Below are 22611 nucleotides of genomic sequence, written 5' to 3'. Positions count from 1 at the left end.
TGCCCTCTATTGCTCACAAATTATTAAGTAACAATAACAATTTTAACTGTGGTATCTCTAAGCTCCAAAAAGAACAACAACTCAGTATCTTTCTTTGCTCACCATTAATAATAACCAAACAAAGGGCATTATATCTAGAATTCTAGTTGGCTCAATTTCAGCTGTAATGCATACCACACTAGCCAAGCCCACTGGTTCATTACCGTTAGCTGCGTTTCCCCACCTATTCATTGCACGAAGAGGCTGGTTGCTCTGGGTACTGATCTCTATATAACCTCTCTATAGTATTATTCAACTGTCTTGTGCTCTATGCATCAATATACCTGCTTACTGTAATTCCTTGCAGCTCCCTCGGGCCTTTGTCAACATGGTGGAGATAATGGAACTCACTGAACTGCGTCAGATAGAAAGGGAAGCATCCGGATGTGTTCTTTCAGGGGCGTAAGTGAGCAGATCATGGCAATCTGTACTGAATGCTATTTTTAGGGCTAATCTATATCTTTGTTATTCATAAAGCGGCCACAAAGGGCTTAAAAGAACTGGTGTCCTGTCAGATATTATTGGACCTGGGAGCTGTGAGGCAGCAGATACGCTAATTATAATGAGGATGCTGGGCTCTGTTTTTCCTTTACTCACATGGGAACAGCCTTCATTGATCTCCATTAGAGCTGCAGCTATTTAAGAGAGAGTAGCTGTGCGCTCCTTGTTTTATATCAGATATTAATAACAGAGTAGAGTGCAATGCCCAAAGTCAGAATGTTACTAGGTCTCTTGTATTAGCTAATTTCAGGGTGGGGTTGAAGACAGGAAGAAAAACATTGATTTAAATCTTAGAGGCCAACTAGCTAAGATATCTCGTATTTCTTTAAAACCAGAGAGTGCTAAGCTTGTCAATAGATGAGGCACATCTTTTCCCATTGTGAGGAACTGCAGTTCCTCTCTTAGCATTACTAATAGAGGAACAGGTAATACTTTTATTAGTCCATTAAGAAAATAAAGCAAAAAAACAAATAATGAAGAAAGCTTTCGATGATAATTCATCTTCCTTAGCATTACTAAGTTTCAGACAGAGACAGGATTCATTAGCATTAGAGAAAATGAGATAAATACAGTTTGAGGGACGTGGTGGCACTGTGGGCTAAACCGCAGAAGCCTGTGCTGCAGGGTCAGAAGATCCGGCAGTCGTAAGATCGAATCCACGCGACGGAGTGAGTGCCCGTTGCTTTTCCCAGCTCCCGCCAACCTAGCGGTTCGAAAGCATGCAAATGCGAGTAGATAAATAGGGACCACCTCGGTGGGAAGGTAAACAGCGTTCCATGTCTAAATCACACTGGCCATGTGACCACGGAAAGATTGTCTTCGGACAAAAAAACGCTGGCTCTATGGCTTGAAGAGCGGGATGAGCGCCGCCCCCTAGAGTCAGACACGACTGGACAAAAATTGTCAAGGGGAACCTTTACCTTTACCTTTTACAGTTTGGAAGTTCAAAATACAAATGAGTCAGGCAACCTATTCAGGACTTGTTCAGGAATGAAATAATGGCTTCTTCCACCCTAAATAAAAATCACTCATCTAAACTAGCCCCTAATCTGGTCTCCTCTAATTGCTCCCATCAGCCCCTGTGGAGCAACAAACCAAGCAAAATCCCATGAGACAGCAGTAGAATCAGAGAAACTAAACCTCCTGCTAATTCAAACTATTGACTAGTAGCAACGGGCACTTTGTTAAACCCTGTTCTGTATAGCTATAAGCAAGGTGCAAGCCACATTTAAGATGGCAATATGATGCTTTAGGCTGTCTGGTTTTCTGCTGATGCTTTTATTAGGCCATGAAAAGAGCATAGATCTGCTTGAAAACATACCTGATGCAATGGGATTCACAACTGTCAAATAAGAATAGAAACTGATATTGGGAGGAACATAGTACTATGCTTTTTTCTAAGCCTTTTGGAATCCAAATCCATCTCTAACTTGTACTGATTTTAGCATTACTCCTTTTCAGGATCCTTTGTCCATGTATTCTGAACCCTCAGGAAAACTCCTCTGAACTGCAAGAAATTGAAAGTACTAATAGAGATTTTCAGGTAAAGAAAGCACTTTCTTACTTATTGATTTCAAGAGCTCAGCTGGCCTCCTGTAGAAGCCACCTCTATGCAGTATTAATGAACTCATTCTCCAGCTGTTGATCCTTAAGCAGCCAAAACTAACACCATCCTTGCAAAAGAAGAAGGTTATTGGCAAGCTTGGAGAAAACTAAAAGTTTGTAAAAACAAAACAAAAAACCCTCCCAGAAAAACCAGTCTTTCAAAACACTTCTGGTTAATGAAAGTTAAATATTGCTTCAAAACACCAGGAAATGGCCTGACATTGCTTTGTAATATCATGCCCATATTGTCAGCAGGAAAAAGGGTGCCAAGCAAAAGCTAGCCCGAACATTGATAATACCAATATTAGCCATCAAGATAGTTTGCAGGATCCCCTTCTTGTGCTAAGTATTATAGATGGGCATGAACCAGTAGAAATGTACATTGGGTGACTATCGTATTGTATTGCTGTTGTGGTCTGTGTGTAGAAGCCACATATGAAAGGACTCAGTCCGCCAAGTCAAACAAAATGCTAAGCTGAGTGTCTGTCCCACTCCCAATGCTTGGCATCCAAGCAATATGTTGACGTACACTACCTCGAAGCATGAAGGTTCTATTTAGTAATTAAGGCTGAGACTTTAAAAGCCCTAACAGTTCAGCAGACCAAAAGTGCACTTAGTTTTATCCAGCAACCTTGTCTCAGTCATTCTCCTTCAGCCTCACTTACCTCATGAGGTTATTGTAAGGAGAAAGGGGAGGGTGAGAGTTAAGGGTCCCATGTCGAGTTCACTGGAGGAAACATGAGACACAATGCAAAATGCAGACTATGCACCAATGACCTTTTCCCCAGGTAACTATCATTAGTCAATGTCCAAATCCAAAAACACACAAACAGCACTCAGTTTTATACAGGCCTACAAAGACATTGGTCCCATAGCATGTGGGTAAGCTGAATCTCAGAGCCAATGCGATCAGACCAATGGAATGTCAGACTGGGACTCAGGAGATCTCAGTCCAAATCTCTGCTTCAGCATGGAATCCTCCTAGGGGTAAACAACTCATTGAATCCGTCACATCTCTCAAAAATCCTACTAAGAGGACTAGCATGGTGGAGGGGATAGAGGGCTGGCCTAGAACTTGGTTGGTTATAGAAGCTTGCTTGGTGAGGGAGGGGGTTGGCCAAGGCAAAATCATTCCATGAATATCTCACATAAACGCCAAAAACCCTATTAGAATCACCATACAGTACATTGAAGGGGATACAACAACATGTAACAGCAAGCAGGCCTTAGGTTGGTACCATGATTTGGGCACATTTGTCCACTTATTATTTATTTTAAATGTTTTTAAATAATTTTAAAAATGCATGAGATCAGGCTGTCAGATCTGTGTGTTCTGTCAGCCTTGTGAGGGAGGGGGAGAGTTCAGTACTGTGGCACTTCCAACCTGGAACTCTATTTTAGCAAATTAAGATTTTCCTTCTGTTTCTCTTGCCACTTAGCCCTTTGTATCCCAGTTTCAATCTCTTTGAGTAAATGTGGATGTTACAAGAAGGAGGCGGGTGAATTAGGCAAAAGCAACAGGAAAAATGTCAAACCGTCAATTTGTGTTTGTTTTTCCCCAATTATTTACAATATGTTTATAAACATTTTGGTCTGCCAACAGGAGACAGGAGCAAACCGGAGCTGTGTTAAGGACTGCTGAAAATATAAACCCACTCAGATCTAGAGCTTATGAGAGGCAGGAAGTCTGCAAAGGTTACCAAGGAGGAAAGGGTGGAAAACATATACACACTGGTCAGGGAGTAGTAAAGGCAGACTTTCCCCCCTCTCTTCTTGTCCTCTCCTCATCCTCCAGTCACTCTCTTCCAAAACAATCAAATATATGCTGGTCTTTTGACTGTTTGTTTTAAAGCCCACTTTCATTTATTTTCCTCTCCTTCCTCCTATCTCATACCGTATTCCAGACGGTTGGTTGGCTGCGTATTAATCCTCTACCACTGCTGTCCAGCACTGTCAAGTATCCCCTCAAACTGAGTGTCCAGCTGGCTTTCCAGAAGATGCCTCAAGGTCTTTTTTCAAATTCTCTCTGGCCTTTGACAGCAAAAAGAGCAAAACAGTTTTCCTTTACTGTATTCATACAGGCATTGATATACTGCCAGATATAAGGAAAACAGAACAGTTAATACTTATTCTTTCTGTGGCTCTCTCTTTGGGTTCTTTCTCCTTCTCTTTCTGTCTGTGGGTCCTCTTTTTTTCTTTTTCTTTTTTTCTTTTTTCTTTTTTCTGGCTCTCGTTTTTCTTTCTTTCCTCCTCTGTTTGTTTCTTTCTATCACTCTTCCTCCTCGGTCTCATTCTCTCCACTTTCTCTGTGATGAGTTGTTCAAAAGAACATGGCAGGCTGAAATCCCATTCTACTGTCTTGCTCAGAAGTAAGCCCTATTCATCTTATGAGTAAGACTCATTCATTTTCTAAAATACTGGCAAGAGGTTTGGGCAATGGGAAGTACTTCAGCCACATTTTATGTAAATTTTCCTATATAATATAAGCAGCTTTCAGATCTCAACAAGATGGATGACATTCAAATTTTTAAAAAGCATGTAGCAGGAATAATTATTTTCCTTTTGAAGACGTAGTGATTCATGATTGAAAAATAACTACTGAATTCACTACAAGGGAGTAACAAAATGTGTGAAAGGAGATGGGGGTAGAAAAGATTTTTAAGATCAGAAATTAAATCTTTAAAAGTACTTGTCCAGCTTTCTCCCAGTTTGGCTCAGAGCAAGTCCATATTGTTTACACTTACCTTGCCAAATATGGCCTGATGCAAGATCCCATTTAAAAGTTATAAAGTTGTGTTTGGATTGCTTCCTGCTATCACAAATTGCTTACAGAATATGGTTTTGACTTGTCATGCAGCTCCTGTGCATAAGAAAGATTTCGAGGCAAACCCCTTAATGGGAGTGTGGGGTGCATGTGAAATAACCCAGGAAGAACTAAACATGTTCAGGAGCCAACAAAATGAAAACTGTTGGGGAGCATGTTAAATGGGAGTAGAGGATCTTCACAAGGGCAGGAGTGATTACCTAGAATTCAGAACAAAAGAACTCTGTATACAGCAACACTTTGTTGCAGGTGTACACCTTAACTTGGTAATAATTACCAGAGTGAGAATGCTTGAGATTGAGGCCTTATTTCAGTTGATGTTGGAGATGACTTCTCTCCTCCCACATAAGTTGATCACTGTATTTCAAATAATCGCCCATTCCCTTTTATTATCATCTCTTCTTCCTCACAGCTGCCAGTAGCCTGCTGCAGGTCCCAGCCAAAGTAGAACCATTGACTTAATGGCCAAAATCCTGTTGCACTAAAATAGGCTAACTGAATCAATGGAGATTTTGTATGTTCAACTCCTCCATGAGTTTCATTGATTTGAATGGGCTGACTCCAACTGCAGTTTACTTTAGCACAGTACATTGCAAGTGCAGTAGGCTTATCTAAATCAATGCAAAGTAGGAGAAGTTGACTCAGTAAATTCCCTTTGATTAATTTGGCCCACTGAAGTGTGATTTACAAGCAACAAGATTTGACCAATGGGCTAGGGGAAGGATTTCTGTGACATGTCATATTTTTTCTGCAACATATGTTTGAGCTTATGGGTGGATTTGAACATGTTTATTAATAATCTCATGAGAAAGGCCAGATTACTCATAAACATGTTTGAATTTGCCTATGGGTTCAAATGTAAGTTGCAGAGAAAATGTGAAATGTCATAGAAATCCTCCCCCCAGTCATGATTCACTACAGAGCAGCTGGTTCAACAGTCTTAGGCTGTGATCACACCACCAAAATGTCTCTGTGTTACCTCTTGTGAATTTTGACCCTTTGGGGCGGGGGTTCAGATGACACAAGACCATTATTGATTCCCCACCCTCGGTGCTGTCTCTGCATCAAATCCAGTCTGCTGCGACACTACTATTATATTTGTCCCATGTTCCATTGTGCAATAAAGCCAACATCCCACTGAGTGTGTACTCCAAAATTGATTCATTTCTTGTACATCTGGAATGCAGTCCCACCTTTCTCACCTGTGTCATTTGACTCCCCTAATTTTTTTTATTATTAATTTTCAAACTGGAATGTTGGCATGTTGGTATACTCCTGCCAAGTATGGGGCATCAGTCCCCCTACTGTCTTTTGACTGCTACTGCTGTGTGCTGTGGGTTCTGCTCCATAGAGGGTAACGAAGCATGGATATAGGAAGAAATGGCCATGATCAGTACGTGGTCACCAAGGGTATTTTGCCAACACAGCGATGTACCCACAAAACATTTTTAAGGGAAAGGGGGGCAGAGAAAGGCACAAGAAAAAGAAGGCGATATGTCCTGATCAAGGGTTGTAGACAAATGTATCGCATTTAATTCACCCAAACAAGTGGAAAGGTTAAAAAAAGTATGAACCACTATCACAGTATATATGCCATGTGACCACAATGCAGAAGATGCAAGAAAGAAGGGGGCATTTCTCTAGCCTGACTGCACCCTAGCTATATGATACTAGCTATAAAAGTAGCCATAAGGTACTGCCCAATGTATGCATTCAGATTTTGTGTTTAGTTGCTTTGTGTACCCTCACTGTTAAATAGGATGAAGTCTTGAGCCTGTTTGAAGTCAGAGCCCCAGTTATTCAAATCATTGCTCTGAGAAGCTCAAAAGCAACTTCTCATTTTCTTTTCAAGGAGAAAGTGAAATAGACAGCTTTTCGGGAAGGCATGTATCATTCTGGGTACTGATTATTATAGCTTGAGATAATTACCCCCAAGCAGACTTGGAGTTGTTTTAAAACTTGTTAACTTATTTTTATTGATTGTTTTGCCTACCAATGGTGCTACAGTTTTGCATTTTTATCATGGTTTAATGATTCCATTGTAAACTGTTTGGGGAGTCTTGCTGGGAAACTGTAGAGAAAGTTGGGAAATAATTACGATAGTAATAACAGAGGTTTATAAGCTCGCCATGCATGTTTTAAGACCCTGCTGGGATAACTCTGGGTGCTCCCAGATGGAACTTTCTGAGTGCTACCAATCAAAAGGCTCTGTGCAGCTATTCTGCCTTTTCTTCTGTATTAGAAGGAAAAGGAGAAACAGGGTGGAGAAAACAAGGAAGGTCTGCACATTGAAGGCAAGTTTGTCTGGCATCCTGTAATATTTAATAACCTAGGCAGGGCGATTGCACCATAAGACTTCAGTTGGAAGCGTCCATGGTTCCACTCTCTGCTTCATCCTTACATGAGTCACATAACTGTTCCTGCATTACAGACTAAGGACAGAAATTAGACCATGTGGTCTCTGCAATGGTGTTTATTTATTTATTTTATTTATTTTGTTGAATGAGGTAGCTGTGTTGTTCTTGCTCAGCCTTCCCCAGACTATTTTCTTCCACGTGTACAGAACTGTAGCTTCTATACTTTACCACCAGCATGGCATTGGGTGTACTAAATAGGATATGTGACTTGTAATCCTCTACCACGTTGGCAAAGACAATACATCCACTCTCTCTTCCTTCTTCTCCCCTGCCCATGTCACTAGTCATCTTTACTAATCTATTGAATCTAATATGTGATCTGGAGAGAAGCTCTGCTTTGACATTAAACTTCTTATTTTGTACTTCTTCCCCTTTCTAAATAGGACAGAACTGTCATGTTGATCCAGAGTGGTCGCTACACCCCGCGGGAGGATTTTGCTGTTGTTGTGCAACCATTTTTCCGAAACACCATCATGCCATTAGACAGTGTGAGTCACTGTTTGTTACCTGCAGCATTCAAATCAGTGCTCTGAGAAAGGGAGAGGATTGTATCTCCCTTACAACCATGTTCTCTGCAAGGGATGCAAAATAAAATAAAATAAAATAGACAGGCATAAGTTAAATGGTTAGTGCTTGAACATATATATGAACACAGCACTTGGTTCTCCTGTTTCCAAAATGCACAGACGTGACACTGTGTCCCAGTGACAGAGAGCAGTGTCTTTAGGGCATTTGTCACTCACGTTGGCCAGTACCCTATTCAGAACGGGAGGCAGTCACACAAGCATTCGGTCCGCTCCAGCAGGACCTCTCATTTAGCCGGTCACCCAACTGATGGCATGACTGATCCTGCGACCATTGTGACACCAGACATGCAAAGGAAAGCCTTTCGGAATGGGGAGAATACTTGAACAATTGCCTTCCACTCAGAATGCTATACTGGCCATAGTCATTAATATGCATGTATGCCATATCGCCATGTCTGGCTAGAATCTCAGAATTTGAAAGAGAAGTATCATTTTTTTAAAAGACACTGATTATTACTTTGTATTTGGAAACAAAAAAGTTTTTTGTGAGAAGGATAATTGAGACTTTTCTACCAAGCCCACATCAACCATGGTGGGGCATATTGTAAGAGACACATACACAGTAGGGCTTTTTTCATACTCTGAAACAGGGGTGTTCATATGCACTGGGTAATCCTCTCACACACACCGTTATTCGTTTTGCTTTTATTTGTTTGTTTGTTTGTTTGTTTAACTTGTATACCACCCACTCTACCCAAAGGTCTCTGGGTGGATTACAACAATTAAAATACAATATAAATACAATAAAAAGATAAAACAATTAAAATACAATTAAAATATATACTCTAAAAATTGCCATCAGGACCCACAGTTGATATTATTTCAATTAAAAGGCTTCTGGAAGAGGAAGGTTTTGACCTGGCGCTGAAATGTCATCAGCGTTGGCGCCAGACGAATCTCAGTCGGGAGGACGTTCCATAGTCTGGCAAAAAGTCCCTTTGTCTACAAGCCATCCCTCTTACCTCCTTGAAAGACAGCTCTTTCAAAAGGGCCCCCTGACTAGATCTTAACTGCCGGGTAGGTTCATATGGAAGGAGGCAGTCCTTCAGGTATCCAGGGCCCAAGCCATTTAGGGCTTTATATGTCAAAACAAGCACTTTGAATTGGGCTTGGGAAGCAACTGGTAACCAAGGCAATTTAATCAGAATTGGCTTGATGTGTTCTCTAGTGGCCCCACCACTCACCAGCAGTGCAGCTCGATTCTGGACCAGTTGCAATCACCGACTGTCTTCAAAGGCAGACCCATGTACAGCGCATTGCAATAATCTATATGAGATGTTACCGGTGCATGTGTAACTGTCATGAGACTCCACTTGTTCACGTACGGCCATAGCTGGTATAATTTCTGCAGCTGAGGGAAGGCGCCCCTGGCCACCGAGTCCACCTGGGCTTCCAGAGTTAGACTGGGGTCCAGGAGCACCCCCAGGCTGCAGACCCTGTCCCTTAGGGGGAGTGTAACCCCATTCAGGGCAGAGAAATGGCCCTCCAACCTGTCCAGCGAAGCACCCGCTAACAGCACTCCCATCTTGTCTGGATTGAGTTTCAATTTATTAACCCTCATCCAGTCCATTATCAGGTTCAGCACAGAAACCGCATCACTTGGATTGGTGGAAACAAGAGGTAGAGCTGAGTGTCATCAGCATATTGCTGACTCCTCAGCCCAAACCTCCTGATGACCTCTCCCAGTGGTTTCATGTAGATGTTAAACAGCATGGGGGACAGTACTGAGCCCTGAGGAACCCCATGACATAAACGCCATGGGACAGAGCAACTGTCCCCCAGCACTACCCTCTGGACACAGTCAGCCAGGAAGGAGCAGAACCAACATAAACTGGTGCCCCCAACTCCCAACCCAATCAGTCTATCCAGAAGGACACCGTGGTCGATGGTGTCAAAAGCTGCTGAGAGGTCCAGGAGTATCAACAGGGTCACACTCCCCCTGTCTCTTTCCCAGCAAAGGTCATTGTACAGGGTGACCAAGGCAGTCTCTGTACCAAAACCCGCCCTGAAACCCGATTAAAATGGATCCAGAAAATCCATTTCATCCAGCAGCACCTGGAGTTGCCCGGCCACAACCCGCTCCAACACTTTGCCCAAATAAGGGAGGTTTGCCACTGGTCGGTAGTTAACCACCAGCCTTGGGTCCAGGTTAAGCTTTTTAAATAGTGGCCAAATTACCACTTCTTTGAAAAAGTCCTTTTTGCCCTCTAGGCCCATGGGAGGCAATTTTGCCATGTTTGGAGCCCACCAGCACTCTCCCATCCCCCCAATTAAGTGACTTTTATTTAATAATAATAATAATAATAATAATAATAATAATAATAATAATAATAATAATAATAATAATAATAATAATAATAATAATAATAATAATAATAATAATAATAATAATAATAATAATAATAAAAAGAAGGTCCACTCAAGGGGTTGACTGGGCTTTTTCACTAAAATAAAACATCTTTCATATCCATGTGGCATTAGAATGCCACAGCCTTCCAGAGACCAGGGCTGGGCATTTATGTCCCTTGAGTACAAGGAGTACAATTCTTATTCAATAACCCTCTGTCCTCACTCTGATAGGGGAGGGGGGCAGTGCCTGCAATTTGCATACTGCTGAAGTTCCTGTGTAAGAAAGTGGGATGACTTTTCTACACAAATGGTAGGTGGGCAGTCTGGAAAAGTTTGAGACCCCATGCTAGAGTCCCCATTCAGACTGGGTCACCTGCACTGACATTTTCAAAAGAAATGCTGTTGCCATTGCGTACTGTGCATTAAAAAGAGCAAATAGGCTGGCCCCATGGGTGGGATGAACCTATGTATACAACTTGCTTACATCATTAATTTTTGTGACTTTTTGCTCCAATCGGACTTTAATATTGTTCAGTAATTATTCAGATTCTAAGGCAGAAGTTTCCCGTTCCTGACCCAAAACTCTTTGTAAATGACAGTACTAGTAAGCTTTTCCTCTTTGCAGAAAAATGACTTTCACATTTGACTAAAATGAGCAGATTCTTTGCAAGTCAAAGAATTCTGTCAGAGTCAGTGTGTCCTCCATAGATTGCCAAACTGAGGCATTAACATGCAGAGGGAACCTGCGGCGATGTGGTCCTCCTTATATATTAGTGGTAATTACTTTTATGTACAATAAAAGCAGCTGTTTGGAAAGGGTTATGCTGTCCTCTCAGTCTGATCACATTTAAAGTGGAGAAAATAATGCATCATCAATCCTGCTGATCTCTGGCTGCCCATTATGCCAAGAGCTTTACTAAACTGGTGGGTATGGCAAGAGTTGACTTCATACAGAAAAATTAAGTTAACTACTTTGGGGTGATGAGATTTGACTTTGATTGGCTCAAGAATCAAGAAGAATAATACATGAGAAATGCAGAGTCTTATGAACAAGGACTTTAAAAAAATCTTCTGAAGCTGAGTAATTTGCATTAAATCACAGGATGGGAAACCGGACCTGAGTTTCTTTGCACCTGATTGCTTTCATTTCTCCGAGAGAGGTCACGCAGAGATGGCCATGGCACTTTGGAATAATATGGTAAGAGAATGTTTGTCTGAACTCAACTCAGAGCTTTTGATGGGGAAGACCTTTCACTATAATTCGCTGTGTGAAAGACTTAGATGCAGTTTACTTAGCTGTGTTACTTAGTTATGACTGAATGCAGTCTGCACATGCTTGGATTTTTATAATCCTTTTACTTAATCCTAGTATTTAAAGCAAGTCTGAAGTATGGTCTTTTTTACTCACAACAATAATAGTTGCTTCTGACTTGTAACAACACTTTCCAGGGTTCCCTATGTGTAAAGTACTCAGAATTGATTTAGCATTCGCTTCTCTGGGGCACTTTGATGCTGTGCCAGCTTCCCCGAGGCTACATAGACTAGCCTTTCTTTCAGGAGGCACAGTGGAGAATCAAACTCCCAATCTCTGGTTCTGTAGCAACACTACGCTCACGTTATTAATCATTTAATATACTGCATATAATGTTCAAAGAGGTAGCTGTCTTAGTCTGTGCAAGCATATCCAGAAAAAAATAAGAAACCAAAAAACATTGTGGCACTTTAAAGACTGTTATAATTCAGTGTGAGCTTTCACACTTGCTTCCACTTCTTCAAACACATTAGAGTGAAAGCAAAAATACAGGTTATATACAGGATAGGCATAGGAAATGGATTAGCAAGATAGCTAATATGGATACAAGTAATTAATAGAACGAATGTTGTTTTCATAGACATTCTGGTTTCAGTGGATTACTCCCACACATTTTATGAGGTGTGAAATAGCAGGAGCTTCAACCAAGAGTCAATTGTTGGAGAGTCCTGTTACTCTGTACAATAAAACAGCATTTGATCAATTCCCAGAGTCAGTTTCTGGTTCTGGTGAAGGTTTTAGTCTATACAAGATTATAGGGAGAACAGTTTATTAATAATGTATAATGAGCTAAGAATCCCTGGTTGATATTTAATCCTTTTGACATACTCTGGAATTTATATATGTATCTTATTTCAGCTATCTCTCTTTCTGGTCTCATTTTGTAGTTATTTTCTCCACCACAGTCACTTGCAGGTCATTTAAAGAGTGTCTGGGGAGACTGAAATGTTATGAAACAGGTTTTTGTGTGTTGCCATTTCTAATGTGAGATTTATGTCCCTCAGTTGTCTTGCATAGAGATTGCGCTGTTTGTCCTTTGCTGACATTGCTGGCAAATGATGGCAAAGATTATGTTAGTACATGAAGAAGGAAATGAGCCCCTGCTGTTGTGGGTGACATTGTTGGTGCCTATAAAATGTGCTTCAATAACCACCAGCCTTTTACAACAATGGAGGCACAGAATTACATCCTTGCATTATGCCCCTACCCCAAGGGAAACTTGTTAAACCCAGATTTAAAACAATGGTTCAGTATGTTGAACTGCTGGTCTTTAGAAGTCATTCCTTTTCAAACAAGACTTTGAAAAGGGTGGATGAGGATTTGTTTCTTAGTGTAGTCATTAGGAAATGGTGTGACTATGAAGTATTTTTAATGGGTTTATGCACCTTTGATTAATTGATGGTACAGGACTGTTTATACAAATCTTTTAATCTTCATACTTATTTAAAAGATAGCCTACTACAGTATAAGAAAAATAAATAACGTGCACACTTTTATGCATGTCTATTCAGAAGTAAGTTTCATTCACTTCAGTGGTACTTAATTCCCAGATAAATGTGTTTTGGATTGCATCTACAGTAGTGATTACAGATGGTGTATCTAAGTTCTTAAAAGATTGGGGAAACAGACCTTATGGCTCTCCATAAAAAATAATTAAATAAGCCATTTTCCATAAGGATTCAATGTTAAATAATTTAAGGAGGTAGGAGCAGAAAGGAAATGAAGTTTTTAAAGATGCAAGGAGCCAGAACCAAAGTCATAGAATCAGAAGTAGTGCATTTTCTAATCAACCCTGAGGACAACAAAGTCATCATCATAGCCCCTGCCTTTAGAATTACCTTGTAGCTGTAAATATCCTTCAGTTCTGTTCTTGAGTCAAAAAGGTTATGTCATCTATCCATTGAAGTTTCTGTTTTAATCCATCGAGATTTACTGTGATGAGTCAAACAACACTTTACTTGTCTAGTCAGGTAAAATTATGAAAGCAGAGGAAGATTTTTTTAAAAATTTTCCTCCATCTCTCCCAAGGTTTTTCTGGGTCAGGTAACATTAGAGTCTCCAGCGGAATTCTTGCCATCACTCTGCCATGAAAGGCTGCAAAGGGAGTGTGCCAAATCAGTGCATTTTCAGCTGCTCCAGCCAGCCTCTTTTCTGGCCTTTCCTGGATTTCTAAAACTGTTCTGTTCTTTCAGTATATCACATTGTCCCTGTTGCAAGCACAAGCCCTTGGAGACAAAAATACAGAGTGTATGCCAGCATGTCTTATTTAATGACATTCAGAATAAAGAGAAGAGCTTATGTGATCTAACAGATACAAAAGCAGGTTTCTCTGGATCAAGAAGATGCCACGGATCAGTATCAAACAGAGCTGGGCACCACTGTTAGATAGACTGAAGCTATCTGCCCCAGATGGCAGATTTTAAAAGTCAGGAGTTGGTGGCATACTGTTAGTTATTGACTTTGATATTACTGTAATTTAACTGTCATGGGGCGGCATTTGTGGAAGAATTAATCTAACTGGATTTGTGTACTGTTCACTTTTACTTGGGGAGTAGGGGTGTACCATATGCTGGATTCCCTCAAGTACCAAAGTGTCTTGGGCTTGCTCTATAGTCTCACTCATTATTGCCTCCACTGGCTGGCAGCATCTTTCTAGAGTGTCATAACTGAGTATTTTCAAGTCCTCCTTGGAGATATCAGGCATTGAATCTGGCATTTATTCCCATGTTACCCATGCATTTTACTACCAAACTATGAAGGAAATCCTTGCTCACCTAAGAAATCACTAAGTCATCTTAAGCTAGTGCTTCAAATTGAAGTATACCTCAGTTTGTGCCTGCCATCTGTAGAATGGGAACAACAGAGTAAGATCAGAGTGAAGAAAAATGTATTCAGTTCCATAACTATAACATGCCTTGAATCCCAGTTCAGGGAGAAAGGCAATATATAAATAAGGGATGAAAGCACAGTCTGTTGTTCATATAAATATAAGAAACGTAGAACTGGACCAGACCTATCTAACACAGTATCCTATTTCTTACAATAGTTGAAATTTCGCCACATTTTTCAATATAAACAAGGTATAAGTTTTCTACTTGTGATTTAATGGTATCAAGACATGCCCAGTTACAGAAAAGGATAAAATTAACAGAAATAAACAAATGGTAGCAACCAGGATTAACAATACTTTGTCACCCAGATCTGAGTGGAAGTGCTTTTTAAGTTGCTCTGAACCAAATGGGAAACTAAAAGGCTGCCCCTTCACAATGCACCATAGGCATAGTGGGTGTAGCAGCCTTTTCCAGCTGGAACTAGAACTCTCATAACTCAGATCTCATAGTCCAGCATGCCCTTGGGGAAAGGCTGGGATAAAGACAGAGGGGCAAAGCTTTACCCTATTGTGGAGTACAGCTTTCCTGATATCCAGCTGAGGCGTAGCCCACAGGCCTTATTAAAGGCACAGCAGGATTGTGCTGTCTTTCTGAAGCAAAGCAATTAAGGAACAGTCTCCAGGTAGACAGAGATGAAGGGATGGGGGGAAAAGCGTGGATTGCAGGCAGCTGACTATACTGTAGTTCACGTGACTTATATTTCCCAGAGAATACTCTTGGCAGCATCCTGATTGCTCTCTATCAGGAGCTCCAATCAGGCAGCAAGAATTGCCTCCTAAAAAGGGCTGGAGAAACAAGTAATGTTGCCAGCTGGCAAAGTTAATTTCGTTCCTCCTTTCTGTTGCACCCGTGTTTGGGAGAAGGGCTGTCTAAACCTCATGGCTTGTACACAAACCAAGTATGATGCTGAATCACCTTCTGGATATCAGCCAGCTCATTCCTGTTTTTCTAGCTAGTACTAGGAAGCTAAAACTCACCCTACACTCCTAGTGCACATTTATTTGCAGATAAGTCTCATTTAAATGAGAATCAGGTTGCACAGGCCATGTATTCTCTCAACCCTCTTGGGGCCATTAGTTTCCATCTCTACACATGTCACCTTTTCTGGTGGCAGAGAACATGACATAAACTAACACCTATTCTAGTCTTATATCATACATTTGTTATTTGTTGTTTTTCTTATGTGCCATGGAATCGCCTCCGATTTATGGCAACCCTATGGATGAGCAATCTCCAAAATGTCCTGTCCTCAATAGCCTGGCTCAGCTCTTGTAAACAAAAGCCTGTAGCTTCCTTCAGGGAGTCAATCCATCTTATATATGGTCTTCCTCTTTTTCTGCTGCCTTCCACCTTTCCCAGCATTATTTGTCTTTTTCCACAGAACCCTGCCTTCTCATGATATGCCCAAAGTAGGGTAGTCTCAGCTTCAATATTTTTTTGCCTCCAGATATAGTTTAGGCTTGATTTGATTTAGAATCCATTTCTTGTTTGCCCTGGTCCATTTGCCATTTAAATGGGATTTTTTTCCAGTTTGATTGTCATGTTAGTTAGTTGGATGCAGCAAATACAAGAAAAAAGCACTGTTGCACCTTAAAGGAAAACACATTGTATTTGACATAGATGTTTGTGGACTACAACTCACTGCAATTGAAGACTCTTATGGATCATTTTTAATGTCCTGGAGTTTAAAATGAGGATTTCTTTCTTATAGGTTTTTCTTTGTCTGCTTTTGTGGCCTTTGAAAAATCATTTATTATTTTTTTTTAAAAAAAAACTTCAGTATCCGTAAAAGCGATATAATACTTTCCAAACCTTAACTATATAAATATAGTAGTACACACAGGACCGTAATAATATAGTAGGGACAGTTGTGGAATGCTGTAATCCAGAACAGTGACTCATAGTTTCTAAGTGTGGCTTGATACTGCTATGAAAGTTATGTGAAGATCATAGACTAACAATTGAATAATGATAAGGCATTTTGTCCATCTTCTTTTCAGCTACAACCAGTTGCACTTAAACAGTCATACAATAACTTCACATATGAAAGGTCGAAACTCAAGTGTCCAACATCAGTAAGTAACAAAAAGTCTGCAGAAAGATAATGTAAATAAGATATTATTTTTAAAAGCTGTCCTTTATCAAATTTGAGCTCGTAAAAAATGTTATTGTTTACTATTGATCCCAGAATCTCCCAGCTAAGATTTACCAATACTGTTACAAGCACTGATCTTCCTCTAACCCTGCCTCCTGTTCCTCACCTTGCTTAACTAGATGTCCTTTTGGCAAGACCTAAAAGCAATACAGTGGTGCCTCGCAAGATGAATTTAATTTGTTCCGCGGTTAATGTTGTCTTGTGAAAAAAAGTCAGAACAAAGTCAAATTTGGTTTACAAAGGGTTTATTAAGTGCTCTTTAAAGCCATGCATATTGTGCAGATGATTTCAAAAATTTCAATCAAAAAACTTTAACTTTTTAAACATCATAGAAAAACATTTAAAAACCAGCAAACATGAGGCAGGAACAAAAAACGGAAAACATTCGTCTTGCGAAGCACAGTCATAAGAACATTCATCTTGCGAGTCATCAACCCCATTGCCAAAACCATTCGTCTTGCGAGTTTTTCATCCCACGAGGCATTCATCTTGCGAGGCACCACTGTAGTACCTCTACCATTGGCTTCTCAGTAGCTAGTGTTGACTGTGGAGATAGTATACAAGCTAACATAATTAAAAGGCTTTGATATGGCTTTCCTTCCATGAATTTGTCCAATCTGGCTTTAAAGGCTTCCAAGGTCTAACCTAGATATGAAGTTTGCCACGTAGGCCAGGTAGGTAGCCATAGCATACAAAACAAAGCACAGCATGTAGAGGGAACAGATATGGAACCAATGTTACAGTGGAGATGGGCTGAGGGCTTTAACTCTTTGTCCCCACTGTGGTCCCAAAGAGAACTGTCTCCTCCACGGTGGTTATTCACAGTGAAAGCAAAATTTACCTGAGGTTTTAACTCAATGAAATGCCAGAGATCTACTGCTTTTCAAAAAACAAACAAACAAAAAAAGCAAGGGGGGAAAAATCAGTGGGTTGGAGAATGTTGACTTGGGTACACTGAATTTGGGGATTAACCCTCCCCCACCAAGATCATTTCCCCTATGAACATCTTCCCACCTGCCTCCTCAGGAGCTGTTCCCGAAGGATGAGGACCTGTTTGTAGCCACATATGTTCTCTTAATATATTAAATAATAGCAGACTGGTGATTAGAGGGCAGAATGTAGGAAAATCCTTCAGAAATAGGTTTTAAGGACAAAAATGACACAACAGAGAAGGGAAAGAACCTATAGAGAAACTGAGGAGTCTGGTCTTGGTCAGAGACAGTTCATCATATATTTTATCATATATTTTACCCTACCTTTCACCTAAAAAAGAACCAAAAGTAGCTTACAGCATTAAAATACAATACTTAAAGCTAAAAACAGTATGTGTACAAATATTAAAAGGAAACAAACAACTACCACTCTGAGAATTTTAAACAAAAGCAATACTAAAAACACATTCAAAGTAGTAAGGCATAACAGTCCATTTGAAAATCCCACTCAGGCATCCAGCCACTAACGGAAATTTTGCCTGAAGAGAAAGGTCTTTGCCTGCTTGCAGAATGACAGCCAAGATGGGGCCAGTTTAACCTCCTGTGGGAGGGAGTTCCAGAGTCTGGGAGCATCAACAAAGAAGGCCCTCTCCTGTGTCCCCACCAAGCACACCTGTAAGGTGGTGGGACTGACAGAAAGGCCTCTCCTGGTGATCTTAACAAAAGAACAGGAAAAGAACTCTTAAGCAGAGGGGGGTGTGGCTCTCTGCAAAAGCTGAAGCAAGAGAGAGAGAATAATGTATTGCCATTGCATTGTTTGACAGTCTTTCCAGTCTCAAAAGGCATGCAATATTTCCAGCAGTTTAGGACAACAGTGAAGAGATTGGACTGTGCTGCAATAAAAGAAGATGTTCTTGCTTTTGATATACATCATTCTGTCTCAAATGTATTTTAAACACATTAAACAATGCCATCCTTCACAGAGGTTATGCAGCATGAAAATCGTCTTGTTTCCCTAATAAAACTAGGCAGCAAAGAGACAAGAGCATGCGAAGCACAATTCTCTGAGATCCACAGTTCTACTGTGTGGAGCCACTCATGTGGCCATGTGCAAAGTGTGGCCGATGGACCATATCTGCTGATAAAAGTCAATGCGTTTAGTGGGGAAAAAACCCTGTTAACCTGGATTTAGCCCCCAAACTCGTTATTCTATTCATTAGAAAAGCAAACCAAATGAAAAAGTTTCATTTCACCCAAGCTGAACTGAGTTGTACATTCCCTGCTGGAGATTTAAAACAAATGTATTAAAAGCAGCACAGATCCAATAGAGACCTAATGACTTCAAGGAAAGATGTTAGTTGATGGCATGCGGGACTGCTAGGAGGGAAAATGAATGTTTCTGTAGTACCTCATAGAAAAATGTTGCTTTAAAATAGGGAGAAGCAAATTCAGCCTAATTTCCTGCGATCCTTGGCCTGATTTCAAAAGCCCTGTCTGAGCAATCAGTTCAGGCCTGTGGCCGAGGACATGGTTCCAGACTAGACAGCAATCCCGCCCTGTACTGTCCTGAGACCCATTGAGATGGGAGGATCATGCTTGGAGAGGCGATTCACCACAGCATTTCAAAGAGACCCCCTCATAGCTGTTTATACACTGCATATGCCTGTGATAGAAGTCACCTGTCCTTCCTACTGAACAGAAACGAAGGGTCAAGGGGGTGACAGAGAGAGGAAAGGAACCGGTAGCAGGGAAATGAATGTGACCATTTTTTACCCTCGGCCGCCACTTGCTGGCCTGTGACTTACAAACTTGAAGCCATACTAGAAAGCTGGTAGTTGTCATTTTTTTAAAAAAGTCCAAAGCCTGAAGGAAAATCAAATCTTAGCAACAAAAAATGGTTTGCTACCACCTGTATTTTACTGCTTCTATACTGGGGGAGGATGTTTGGGTTTCTTATTATTTGGAGAAAATGAATTTATGACATGCAGACTGAATGTGTCTTCTTGTAAATATATTGCAAACATCTTTCTGCTGCAGGAGCACCCCTTTCTATTCACATCAGAAAACAGCTACCTGAAAACTTTCGGACCTGAAGCAGGGAACAACAGAGGGTGGGCTGTGATTATAGCAACTACAACTGGAATTTTGGTAGGATCCCTGATTGTTTGTGTTGTGGTGACTCAGAGAGTCAGCAAACGCCGAAGGGCAGGAGACATCACAATGGACGGAAAAACAACAGCTTTTTAAATTGGCACCTGGATCAGGGAAATCTAACATAACATCTGCCTCCAATGACATTAGGAAAGTGGCGCTGGAGCTTAGCTGCAGCTTTGCACGCGCTATTTTTAAAGCAACTTCTTCTGTCTAAAAATGGAGGAAGAGACACCAGCCCAGACATCATGGCAACTAAGAGATGAGGAGTTGTGATACATAAAGGGGCTTGATCTGGAAAATTAAACCAAGAATGTTCAAAATGTCTTCTCTGATTTAAATTACAAGTGCCTCTAGATGATGCTTCTATTTCACAATCCCTCTGCTTCCTTTGCATAATATTACAATAGATCCAGACCTCCCATTGGTAATCCTTCTAGGTTTCCCACGATTTCTTCTGCTTTTTTTTCCTTCTGTAGAAATCCTTTTTTTGATTTTTAACACTAGGAGTCTTGGATCTGGATGGAAGCATTCTAGGATATTTGTGAGCCTAACTGAAATGTCAGGATTCTATCCTGTTATTAAGTGATCCATGCATGTTGCTTTCCCACTAAGCACTGATTCACAGTATTACATTTGGCTCCCAACATTCTCTGTACAAATTTAAAGTCAGCAAGTGCAAGTGAGCATAATATACTACTATTATATTACCTGAATATCCCATTTTCCTAATGTTAGACTATCTTTGGTCACCTAGTTCAGTGGTTCTCAAACTGAGGTCCCCAGATGTTCTTGGGTTGCAACTCCCAGAGAGTGGCAATCTCTTCTGGGAATTGAAGTCCAAGAACATATGGGGACCCCAGTTTGAGAACCACTGACCTAGTTTATCATTTATGCTGCATTGCAATAATGTGGCTCAAATACATGAAGGCGGTGATAGCACACATAGAGAGTTGGCAAATGCCAGTGGTTATTGTTTTCCTTTTAAACTGAGAATCGCAGCTATGAATGCTGACCTTTTATGTAGAAGCAAATAAAACATTAAAGAAAAGAACTGAAAAGAACACAAGAACAGCTTCAGTCTTTGGAATGAAGTGGGAGTGTGTAATGAATGCAATAACCAATATTGTTTAAAAATCATTACTTTGATTTAGCGTGGCCAATCTGTCTGAGAGTGATCTAAATAAATGCTACTGAAAAAGCCAAGTTCTTCTTGCTCATTTGTATAGACTATTTTTGTAAAAATAGTCTATTTCTGATGTAATCAGTGTCTGTGGTAAGTTTCATTTTCTGTAGATAATGTGTCTTATCTAAACAATCAGCCTGATGAAATGTACTGCTGGCCAGAGCTCAAAAGTGTCACTTTTTTGGACTGCAACACCCAAAATCCCCCAGCCAGCAACTTTTCCAAGCTCAGCCCCTAGCTGTTGACATTGCCAATGTCTCCATAGTCAACACTAGGTCCATGAAAACTCTCAGGCTATGAATACTAAGCTAAAATATCATCAGACCAAAACAACTGCAATATGCACACAACAGCATTGCTAGAAAGTAGAGGATTGTGATTTTAGTTCTTACATATGAACTGAGCTTTTCATGGAAATCCAGAGATGTGCAGCCACTGGGTGTGTGCAAGGTTGGAATATGCCAAACCCAGTTTCAATATTTGCTTACTTAATTTTCTTTGGCAACTCCCTATCACCCTGCTCTGCTTCGTGAGAACAAGGGCTAAATGCTCTCCAGTCTTTGCGGGAAGAACAGAAAACAGGTGTAACAAGAAGATGCAATATTCTAGCTTAGGCTTGTAGGAGAGCATGTGTAGGCATGTATTTGGACTCTGCTAGTCTGACAACCTTAAAGGCAAAGATTAAAAAAATTATAAACCTCTCTCCAATTAACAACCCATTTCCTAAGGTTGTTCTTTGTATAAGGAATATATACAAATAACAACCTTATACAAAGAACAACCTCTGGAAAAGACTCTGATGTTGGGAAAGTGTGAAAGGAAGAGAAGGGGACAACAGAGGATGTGATGGCCAGACAGTGTCATCGAAGCAACCAACATGAATTTGACCCAACTCCGGGAGGCAGTGGAAGACAGGAGGGCCTGGCGTGCTCTGGTCCATGGGGTCACGAAGAGTCAGACACGACTTAATGACTAAACAACAACAAAAACTGGTTAAGCTACTGTCCCTTGAGAGAGAGATAATGAATGTCACAAAACAATTGAGAAAAGTTATTTTAAAGCCTACTTTATTGTCTCTAAATGTAGTCTTGCCCAGCCCATAGCCTTCCAGATGTGATGAACTCCAGTACTCAGCACCTACCAGCACAGACGTTGTTGCCAAGCTCACCTAAAGGGTGCTAGCCTGAGGAAAGAGGGCCAAATACAAACTAGATGGCTTGGGGAACTAAAGAGAATGTCATAGAAGACCATACCTAGAAGGGACCACAAGGCTCATTGAGTCCAGTCCCTACCTAAAGCATCCCTGACAGATGGTCATTCCACCTCTGTTTCAAAACCACCAACTCTGGTGAATCTACTGCCCTCTGAGACAGCCCATTCCCTTGTTGAACAGCTCTTCTTGTTATTAAGTTATTCCTAAAGTTAAGCCAAAATCTCCTCTCCTTTTATTTAAACCAGTTCCTTCAGGTCCTACCTTCTGGAACTGCAGAAAACAAGCTCACTCCATATTCTGTGTGACAGCCCTTCAAATATTTGAAGATGGCATGTCCAGAAATCACTCCCATGTTTTGTTTGTTTGCTTGGTTGGGTAAGGTAAACAATCCTATGAGTTGGTTGGAAATCTCTCCTACTGCTTTCTCCCAGATAAGCACAACTAGGATT

General features: G+C 40.7%; 1 protein-coding gene across 1 annotated transcript in view; it reads left to right on the top strand.

The window, feature by feature from the left end:
• PLB1 (phospholipase B1) overlaps positions 1-20969 on the top strand; it is a 127810-nt gene extending 106841 nt beyond the window's left edge. Inside the window, exons 41-46 of the mRNA XM_072991271.2 lie at positions 347-441; positions 2002-2083; positions 7770-7874; positions 11425-11520; positions 16526-16600; positions 19650-20969. Of these exons, the coding sequence (XP_072847372.2) occupies positions 347-441; positions 2002-2083; positions 7770-7874; positions 11425-11520; positions 16526-16600; positions 19650-19859 (663 nt within the window). The 3' untranslated portion in view covers positions 19860-20969. The remainder of the gene's footprint in view (positions 1-346; positions 442-2001; positions 2084-7769; positions 7875-11424; positions 11521-16525; positions 16601-19649) is intronic.
• The last annotated feature ends 1642 nt before the right edge of the window (positions 20970-22611 follow it).

Source organism: Pogona vitticeps, chromosome 1, assembly GCF_051106095.1.
Source record: "Pogona vitticeps strain Pit_001003342236 chromosome 1, PviZW2.1, whole genome shotgun sequence".
NCBI classification, from domain to species: Eukaryota; Metazoa; Chordata; class Lepidosauria; order Squamata; family Agamidae; genus Pogona; species Pogona vitticeps.
Note: the sequence above shows the minus strand (reverse complement) of the source record. Positions and strands in the feature narration are given on the sequence as shown.